General features: G+C 33.7%; 1 protein-coding gene across 1 annotated transcript in view; it reads left to right on the top strand.

The window, feature by feature from the left end:
- Positions 1 to 10,943, top strand: part of LOC110104379 (floral homeotic protein AGAMOUS-like) — a 58,126-nt gene that overhangs the window by 39,792 nt on the left and 7,391 nt on the right. The window contains exons 3-6 of the mRNA XM_028700357.1: positions 10,122 to 10,183; positions 10,260 to 10,359; positions 10,453 to 10,494; positions 10,581 to 10,622. Of these exons, the coding sequence (XP_028556190.1) occupies positions 10,122 to 10,183; positions 10,260 to 10,359; positions 10,453 to 10,494; positions 10,581 to 10,622 (246 nt within the window). The remainder of the gene's footprint in view (positions 1 to 10,121; positions 10,184 to 10,259; positions 10,360 to 10,452; positions 10,495 to 10,580; positions 10,623 to 10,943) is intronic.

Raw genomic sequence — 10,943 nt, 5'->3', positions numbered from 1 at the left:
TTTTTAAGACTGAAAAGACCCGAAGGAGAAGACTTAAATAAAATCTGGTCATTGCATTGTAATTGTAAAGGCAACTCAACAATCATGCTCACTAAATCCCTCGAAATGCAATCCCTGAGTTTAGGAACATTCCAAATCCCATTCTCCAAGAATTCATACACTTTAGTATTAATGAGAGTAACAGTATTCAAGAGATTGCCAATGGAACCACAACCTAACCAATTGTCCTGCCAGAAAGAGATATTCCCTTTCCCCAAACCCCATTGAATTAAGTGCTCCGCTTTCCCCTTAATGTTACAAAGCCTTTTCCAAACCATTGAGTTAGATCTTTTGTAAGTACAAGAAGTAGCATGAAAATCTTTGCAATACTTTGCATTCATAAATTGAGCCCAAAGACTCATGTTAGATCTAAAAGCAAACCATGATTTGTAAGAGAAAGCTTTGATAGTATCAATAAAACTTTTGCACCCTAAGCCCCCATCGTTTAAAGCCCCGCAAACTTTGTTCCACAAAGACCAGTAAATGTAATTACTATTGTTTTTGAAACCCCAAAAGAACTTGTTAACTAATCTTTTCATTCTCAAACAAATAGAAACAGTAGGGTTCAAAGTATGAAAAATATAGATGGGAATCAAATTTAACACACTTTTGATCAAAACCAATCTCCCACTAAAAGACAAAAAATTAAAATTCTAATTAGCAATTTTGTTTTGAAAAGCCGTAATAATATCTTCAAAAATATGATTCCATTTTCTCCATTTAAAAATCGAAGTGCCCTAGTACTTGATAGGGAAAGAAATGCAATTAAAACCACATATAAGATTAATAGAATTAATTCTACCTTGATTCACCCCTTTGGACACCAAAAAACTGCTCTTGTTTTTATTAATATCCAAACCATTCATATTTTGAAAATTACTTAAAAAATGAACTAAAACTTTAACGTTTTTAATCGAGCCATTAGAAAAAATTATAAAGTCATTAGCAAAACTAAGATGGGTAATCGGCATACCCCCCAAAGTATGATAAAATAAGGCTGTATGTCTCTTGAAGAATTCCTCCAAACCCCTAGAAAGGTAATCCATGGCAATAATAAAAAGAGCAGGCGATAATGGATCACCTTGTCTCAAACCTTCCACAGACTTAAAAAAACCATGATTTCTCCCATTAATAATAACAGAAAAGAAATAATTCTCAATACTATTTTTCACCAGTTGAATAAAAGCTTCGTTAAAACCAAATAGAGATAAAACATTATAAAGAAAATTCCAATTCAAATTATCATAAGCTTTCGTAATATCAAGTTTGAAAATAATATTACCACCATTCACTTTAGCATTTATATCATGAATAATCTCTTGAGCAAGCAAAACATTATCAAAGATACTCCTGCCTTTAACAAAACCAGTTTAATTAACAGAAACAATTCTCGGCAAAATATCAACAAGCCTAGAAGCAATAATTTTAGAAATAAGTTTATTGAGAAAAGAGCACAGGCTAATAGGACGAAAGTCGTTCCAATTGTTAGCATCATCCTTTTTAGGAATTAAAACAATATTAGTAGTAGCAAAAAATTTCGGGTAAGAGCTACCTTCAAAGAAATCTTTAACCTCCTCTAACACATCCAACTTAATAATATTCCAAGACTTAACAAAAATTTTGGTAGTAAAGCCGTCCGGACCCACAACAGAGTCAGAGTTCATGTTCTTAATGGTATTCCAAACTTCTTCCTCAGAAGGAATTTGAAGCAACATTTGATTATCACTATCACAATGAGGAATAATGTACAAGTTAGAAATAGGAATATTGTTAAACTCTTTATTAAAAACTTGCTTGAAATGATCTACACCATATCTAATAATATCCTCCTCATTATCAAGAGTATCACCATTATCATTAAAAATTTTAAAAATATGATTTCTCATATTTCTCTTTTTAGCTAAAGCATGAAAAAACTTGGTATTTCTATCCCCTCATGCAATCAATTTAGAAGCAGAATCAATTTAGAAGCAGCCTTCTATTTCTAATAAATTTCCTCCTGATCTTGCAAAAGACCAAGCTTAATTTTAGCATTATTAAGAGCAGCGATATTGTCAAAAACCGGATTACCCATATAAATCTTTTCACAATCCATCACGTCTTTTTCAGCCTCCTTAATATTAGAAAAAATATTTTTAAAAACATTTTTATTCCACCACCTTAAAACTTATTTTAATCTACTAAGCTTGGCCCAAAGCCTGGACATACCATAGATATCATTATTCAGAGCTAAAGGCACATTCCAGTTATTATAAACAACATCACTGAAATCCTTATGAGATAACCACATATTTTGAAATTTAAAAGCAGAAGGATGCTAAAGCTTAATAGAATCAATAATCAGAAGTAAAGGAGCATGATCAGAAAAAGTTCTACTTAAATGTTCAACATGAGTCATAGGAAAATTAACCAACCAATCATTATTAAATAAAATCATATCCAGTCTTTGCCATAAATTAGCTCTACTCCAAGTAAAAGCATTACCAAAAAAGCTAATATCATGTAAATTACAATCACTAATCATAAAATTGAAATCATCCATAGAATGAATGTTAGGAGACTTACCCCCTCTTTTCTCATTAGCATTGCAAATAGTATTAAAGTCCCCACCAACACACCACGGTTTGCAAAAGAAGATAGTTGCTCCCAAAGAGTCAAGCGACCGAGTCTAGTACAAGAAGCATAGACAAAAGAAGCATTGTAATTAAAGTTAAAATAAACAATGTTGACATTAACCACTTGATGGAAATCCTCTAAAATAGTTAAGTTAACAGCATTCTTCCAGAAAATTCAGATTTTGTTGGAACAATTGGCAAAAAATAAGGAAAAACCCAAACGGTTAGTAGTACTATCAATTTTCACCCAATAAATTAAAGGTTCAAGTAAAATCAAAACTTGAATATTGTAAATTCTATAAAAATTTTTTACTCTAGTAATCGATTCAGTCCCCCCAATACCTCTAATATTCCAAATGAGAGCATTAACCATTAGAAATTTTTGAAGAAGTTTTAGTTCTAGTAGAATGAGGCGTCTGAGGTAATGAGATTTTAATATTCTTACCCTTTTTTTTACAACCTTTATAAATTCATCCTCCTCTTCTTTATTGGAGGAATTACCAACATCAATAGAGGACAAAGAATCTTCTTTTTCATCGCTACCCAAAACATCCTTCAAGACCTCCTTTCCATCGTTGGGGATAATTCCCCTTCTTCACAAAATTCATTATCACAACTATTAATCTCAACTAGAGGAGCATTAACAGGAGTAGGCACAATAAACTGATTACCCTTAGCATTATTAAGCATTGAGTCAATAGAAACATAAATATCAGGTTCCTTCTCAACAACATTCAACAGCACATTACTATCATTACAAATATCATTAGCAACCAGGTTATTATTAACCTGCAAAACATGATTCACTGGCTCAGGATTCCCACCATTAGTTCCCGGAACATTAGGAACATCAATTCCAACAATATTAATAGTCGAACTAGGTAAAATAGCATCTAACAAATTCGGATTTATCTCAGGCACTTCAGTATTATTAATAGGTTTCTTTTTCAAATTAGGGTGTAGCTTAAAACATTCCGAAACCGCATGGCCATTAATTTTACAGTGAGTGCAAAAATCAGAAACCTTTTCAAACTCAACCTTTTGTAAATAACCGAACGCTTTTGAGCCCACCCAAATTTTCTTTGCATGCTTTTTTGAGATGTCGACTTCAACAAGAACTCTCGCCACTGAAGGACGGGTTCTCATTACACTAGCTTGGTCAGTTTGCAATGGACGACCAAAAATGGAACCAATAGCATGCAAAACTTTTGAATTAAAGAAGTGTAAACGAAGATTAGGAAATGAAATTCATATGAGAACTATCGGAGATTCCTCTTTTACATCAAAAAATGGAGTCCATTTAAGCACACACATTTGGTCGTTGTTGATAAAATAAGCTCTCCTAGCAAAAACCCTACTATAGTCCAAATCATTAGAAAGTTGAATCGCAATATGTCAAGCATCCATCAAGCCAACAGAAAAAAACTAGACAATTTAAGGTTACCGAAAAAGCGACGAATCGAATCCAGTTTAGTCTGCGCAGACCAAACTTACCAACTAATGTGAACTTAAAAGGAGAAGCCAGTTTAAGCACATCCTCATCAGAAAGAAGGATGGCCGGAATACCATTAAAAACCGTTTGGGCCAGGGCATTTTATTTTTCTTATGTTTTTATAATACACTTATATTTTACTCTTATTTCTTATTTTTTTAGGACTATGATTCCTAACCTTTAAGTGGGAAAAAAAATCTTATCAATTAATTTTTAAAAGAAAGATTTATAAGATCAGAGATCGGAGTCATGCCCTTAAATTCTAGAAGCCTTTGTTCTTTTTTTTTTTTTTAATTCTTACTTTTCTTTTGTTTTCTTTCATTTTTTCACCCACGCTCTTCCATGGATCTTTCCCCAAGCAATCTTCGAACTTTTTTTATCATATGACTCCCTTTTATTAGACCTAAGTGGACATTTCTCACTCCTAATGTTTATGCCTTCATTGTATTGTAACTACAAGCAAGCTTGATGCATCAACAATATCTTCATCAATGCAACTCTATTCTCTTATCCAAGATGCAAAGGATGCTTTGCTACAAAAAAAAAAAAAAAAAGAATTAAGATGAAGTTGTTTTTTATGTGTGGAATCTTATTGTGTTTATCAATCGGGTTGTTTTGTTGCCTTGGACTTCAAGTTTGTCATGCTTGTTGGGGGTGCAGGGTGTTTACCCTTTGTTTGGGTTAGGCCATGTGCTTTACACACGAATTTTTATTTTTTTTGCACAACACACTAGCACTGTGTACCAGAGCACTCGGCACTATGTACCTGAGTACCCCAACACTGAACAACAAAGAGTGGAGTGCCGCAGTCATCTAGGTTTTTTTTTTTGGTTAAAACCCACGGAGGGGCCTACACGTTCATATCAAAAATATCAATTATAGAGTCCTTAAAAGGATCCTCCAGCTCTCTACTGCTCCGAATAGCTACAAGATTAAAAGAAATAAAACCTAAGAGTCGGTGGTTCCTTGTTCTAAGATTACAAAAAGAACAAAAGAAAATACTTGGGCTGTGAGTAGACAACACCCAAAAAAGGAAGATCCTCAAATAAGCATTCAGCACCATCTTCCTGCAAAAATAAAGAGAACAACAGAAAAAAAAAACAACTATAAATAAAGAGTACCTTGCAATTCTTTAAATTTCCCACTTGATCAAAAAGTATAGGCCTGCAAAATACTCTCAAAAGAAGCAAGTAAGAATGCTCGAAAATATCACAGAAGAAAAACCCGTAATTTCGCCTGAAGGGCGGTACAGATATAAAAGAGAAACAACATATCCTTCAAGGCCATAAAATTAACAATGAAATTCAACTTAATAAGTCTAGTGAAACGAAAGAATTTCCCCTCCAGTAAAATCCTATCTTCAGAAAGCGTATAACTAACATTCTCCCTCCAGCTATTGAAAATGTACTCGTCCTCCCAAATGTAAACCCCACAGTTATTATAATGATACAGGAAAGCCATCAGTCTCACCAGATGTAACCTGCCCTCCACCCGCAAATAGATCTTACCGGAGTAAATGTTTGGGCCACAGAACAACCAACCATCAAACTTCCAAGCCACCTACATAATACAGAGAAACAAGTTAAGAAAAAGATTCTTACCATCCAGCTTGGAAGAACAAAACAAAAGGAAACACATGAGAACCAAACCAGAAACCAAACTCCAGAAAAGTAAAATCGAATGGTTAAGGTGCCCACTATCCCAAATCCCAATCCAGAAAAGCACAGAAATGAAAGGGAAAAACTCAACCAACAAAAAAACCTTACAACAAATAAAATAGTTAGAGAGACACTTTAAAATAAGAGAACAAGACACCCTTAGGACGGCAGTGCAAAACATAACCAAAAACTTCCAGATTACCTTGTACCTGGACAAAAAAATGCAGCAAACATTAGTGGAGGACCTTAAACGCTTAGTGACTGGAATGCAGAAAGGCAAAGCCAACCAAACAACAGCATTAGTAAAAACCCAAATACCATAAACAAAACAATTGTTAAGACTGACAGGCTGACCGTTTTTGAGAAAATAAGACATAAAGTGATCCCAATACACAGAGAACAACCCGCAAAATAAACCATCATCAATAAAGCAAGAAAAATCTTTAAGAACCCCCCCATCAAGGAGCACAGCACGGGAAACGCACCAAGCTACAGAAGAATACAACATGAAAAAAATCAAAGCAGAGAGAGCCTAATGCACAGGAAAATAAGGCAAGTTCAAATGATCTAATCTAGCAAGACCAAGGGCTTCATTGGGAAGGTTGTACTCATCGTATTCCTCAAAATTAGCAAGAGTGCAACCCCTTTTGGCAAGTAAATCAGCCACCGCATTGCATTCCCTTAAAATATGCGTAATGGTAAAGGAGCAAAGGGACAAAAATTGTTTAATATCTCTAATTTTATAAAAATTGTCAGCGTTAGCAGAACATTGACCTTTGATATAGTGAATAATAAGCACAACGTCCAGCTCCACCCAAATATTAGCCATACCAATGGAAATACAAAGCTTAATTCCGTAAAGCAAACTTTCCAGTTCAGCCTGAATAGCATTAATAGCATTGGAGGGACCCGCAAAAGCCTTTATGACACAACCTTTATTGTTTCTAATAATGCCACCACACCCAGCACCTGAGGAGTAAAGGAACCATCGGTATTAAGTTTAAAACACCCCTCCAAAGGTTTTTTTTCCAAAAAATGATCCTATTGTTAGGAACAGTAACAGGTGAAAGAAAACTCAAACCAAACTCATTAACCAAATGTTGGTACCCTTTGAAATAGTCGTTCTTGAGAAGCTTAGCCACAAACAATTGAACAATTTTATGCTTAATTTTAGAAATGATAGTATTCGCATCCATTCTATCATTAACATGTTTAGAGGCATTCCTAGTCTCCCAAATATACTAACAAATCAAAATAGGAATAATATTGCGAATTTAACCTTTGACTTTAATAAACCAACCGGTAAGAACATCATTCATAGAAGTGAAACTAAAAGTAGGAAAAACTTTAAAAAGATTATCAAAATAAATCCAAACTTTCATCGCAATGGGATCTTGAAAAAAAACATGAAGTAAGCTTTCAATGTGGTAGCAACATTGACATTTAGACACAATAAAGAAACCTTTCTTAATAAGCAATGTATTCACTGGAAGGTGGTTGTGCAAAATCCTGCACACCAAAAAAGAGTAAGTAGGAGGAATGCTATCATGCCAATAAGCAACATTAATGAAGTTAGTAGGCATAGGTTGCTTGATAAACTTCCAAACATGTTTAGAACTAAAATGGCCATCATTAGAACAGGTAGACATAATGCAATGTTCCATATTCGAATGTATAGAAATACACATAATTAATTGGATAATGAAATTAGGAAATAAATTGTAAAGTAAATTCACATTCCAATTATCATTAATAAAAAAATCCTTAACTTTGCAAAGAGAAGAAGAACGGATATTTAAAAGGTTATCGATAGAGAAGTTACCCAACCACTTATCTTGCTAAAAATAAATATTGCCACAACCTAAACCCCATTGGATGAGATCCTCCGCTTCCCACTTAATATTGTATAATCTTTTCCAATTAGGAGAATCACCCAACTTGAAGGCAAAATTTAACGGATGTTTCACTCCACAGTATTTAAAAAACATAAATTTAGCCCAAAGACTCTTCTTGGCTCTAAAATTAAACCAAAGTTTAAAATTGAAAGTATGAGCCATCTCTTGGATAGTTTTAAATCCAAGTTTTCCCTCATCCATACTCCTAGAGCAATTCTTCCAAGATCCCCATAAGATAGCCTTGCAATCGGCCTTGGATCCCCAAAGAAATTTGTTGAAGAGAACCTCCAACCTTTTAGAAACATAAATAGTCGGAACCACAATGTGAAGCAAATAAATAGGAATGGAGCAGAGAACATGTTTAATGAGCACAAGTCTACCACAATAAGATAAGTAATTAAAAGCCCAAGAATTAAGTTTCTTTTGGATGTCATTGAAGATTTCATCGAATAAAAATGACCGTTTACGACCTTTGAATAAAGGAGAGCCTAAATATTTCATCGGTAGGGACTTTATCATTAAACCCTTTTTTCTTTCATCGGTACCCTTTTTTTCTTTTGGTTTTATTAAAGGTTAACCCACTGGTCTTCTGAAACTTGTCAAGAAATCTAAAAAGGTTTTGAATATTATGAATAGAGCCATTCGCAAAGATAATGAAATCATCAGCAAAACTAAGGTGAGATAGAGGCAAAACACCACCAGACCGAAAATACAAACTCAGATTCATTCTAAAAAACTGGTTCAGGCCACGAGATAAAAATTCCATAGCTATAATGAAAAAAGCAGGAGATAGAGGATCACCCTGTCTAAGACCATTAGAAGAACGAAAAAAGCCATGAGGTTTACCATTAATAATACTGAAAAATAATAGAATTCAATGCTATGCTTGATTAATTTGATAAATTGAGAATTAAAATCAAAGGACCGTAACACAGCATAAAGAAACTCCCAGTTCAGATTATCATAGGCTTTGGTTATGTCCATTTTGAAAATAATGTTCCCACCAACAACCTTTTTATCCAAATCATTAATTAGTTCCCACCAACAACTCGCAGTCATCTAGGTATGATGCAACAGCTATCATGACAAAGGTTTGAGCTCTGCAACACCCCAAACTTGTGCCATAGCTCTGCGAGACGGACTGGATGGTTTTCTTTCTTATTTTTTTGAAGGGTTGCATCCCTTGCCACTTGGGGTTATTTACTTGTCTTACTTTTATATTTTGGGTGGTTAGACATTGAAAATGGTACGTGTGAGAAGAGAAGCAAGAAGAGCGTGAGAAAGAAGAGAGATTGTACTTATTTCTTCCAATTTTCATAGTAGATTTATTGGTTTGGTACGTGTGGCTCCATGATTTTTTCCCTATTTTGATTTTCATAGTAGATTTATTTTTCCGCTGCTTTTAGTTTTTTGCTTGTTTTGTCATTGTGGTGTTTACTCCTCATCCCCAATAGTTGTATACTAGATATTGCTCGATTTTACTAACCTATTCATTCAAATGTATGCCCTAGTACTGATTCACCTCCATTTATGATTCCTTAAAAGTAAGAATCCTAATGGAACTTAAATGTTGGTAAAAGCTACAGTTTCTGTAAGGTGAAACAGCAATCATCATTTTAGTAGTTAATTGATACAGAATATTCATATCCCTAGGATTCTTATTATGGTGAAAATTTACTGTGGTGGTTAATATCTCTTCTTCCTTGATTTCTCTATATATGAAGTTCCTATCGTAACAACCAACTGCTTATTAAGAGGATTCATCGCTCAAAATGTTCAACAATCTTCATGCCCTCAACCTTGAAACTTGCTTCATTTATTTATTTAGAATTATAATAGCTACTCTTATTTCCTTTTTTGAATTTCGTTTGCTTTGATCTTTAGAAAGTATGCAGACAACCTGATATTGTCTTATCTAAATTAGGAAAAGTTAAAGCTTTTTTGTTATTTATAATTTTATAAAGAAAATTATTTGTTTTAAAAAACTAAAAGTAGCCAACTCTCACATGGTTCAAAGGAGTAACCGCAAACTAGTATAAACTTCTGTGTGAATTTTGAGCTTTACGTTCACCTGACTTAAGGGGAAATCTCAAGACCTGTGAATCCCATGAGGTAATCCCACGAGGGAGCTTTAAATTGCATGCATCCTAAAAAAAATGATGAAACTTCTTACAACTATTTTATTGATAAAAATTAGTGTATAAGACCAATTATAATAAGTAGATATAAGGTGTAATACAAGTAAGAAGAGCTCAAGATAAGTTATTGATGAATTCATGAGTTAGGTAGTAAAGCATGTAAGTTGCATTTCTATATTAAATGTGCATTTATGTATTAAAAATGAAGTGTCAGGCGATGGATAATACATAACTTCTCTTTGTATATTTGAACTCTCTAACATCGCTTCGTTTACACCTTATAGTATTATCTGCAAGAAGCCTCAAAACTTCGTCAGCAAATCACCAACTTACAGAACTCAAACAGGTAAAACGGAGTTCATTTGCTCATTTTTTTCCAAATTCAAAAGTTCCATATGTTCAAGAATCAATGATGATCGCAGGAATCTGATGGGCGAGGCTTTAAGTACTATGAGCTTAAGGGACCTCAAGCAACTGGAAACAAGACTAGAGAAAGGCATCAACAAAATCAGATCTAAAAAGGTTATATGCATACTAATTTAAAAAATTATTAGATTTTATCTACAGCTTTTCTTTTACTGAAACGTTTTAGCTAAATGTGCTTCATTCATTCAGAATGAATTGTTATATGCTGAGATTGAGTACATGCAGAAGCGGGTAAAACTATAACCATATTTAAATTTCCATTGCATTCTCTTATAACGTCCATTATAATGAAATTTCTGCTCACTTTTTTACTGCAGGAGATGGAACTGCAAAATGATAACATGTACCTCCGAAATAAGGTCAGTGTTTTTTCTTTTCAGTAATGAAAATGTGGTTAGTCTTATTTCAGAAAATAATATTTTATGCCATTCTAAAATCCATTATATGCATTAAAATTTGAAATTTAAAAAGAGTGTCTATAGTCATGAACGACAAGCACAACCGAGGTGGGGACTAGAGCAATGATCTATTCCCTCAATTGTGACTTCAAGAATACGGGTTCAAGTCATGAAAAAAAACCTTTTTCAATAGGATATATAAAGTTATGTACATCGACGCATCTTTAAACCTTAGGTACTTCATGCTCTGAGTAAGGAAAGGTCTTCTTTTTTTTTTTTTGG

This window comes from Dendrobium catenatum, unplaced genomic scaffold (genome assembly GCF_001605985.2).
Source record: "Dendrobium catenatum unplaced genomic scaffold, ASM160598v2 fragScaff_scaffold_1495, whole genome shotgun sequence".
NCBI lineage: Eukaryota > Viridiplantae > Streptophyta > Magnoliopsida > Asparagales > Orchidaceae > Dendrobium > Dendrobium catenatum.
Note: the sequence above shows the minus strand (reverse complement) of the source record. Positions and strands in the feature narration are given on the sequence as shown.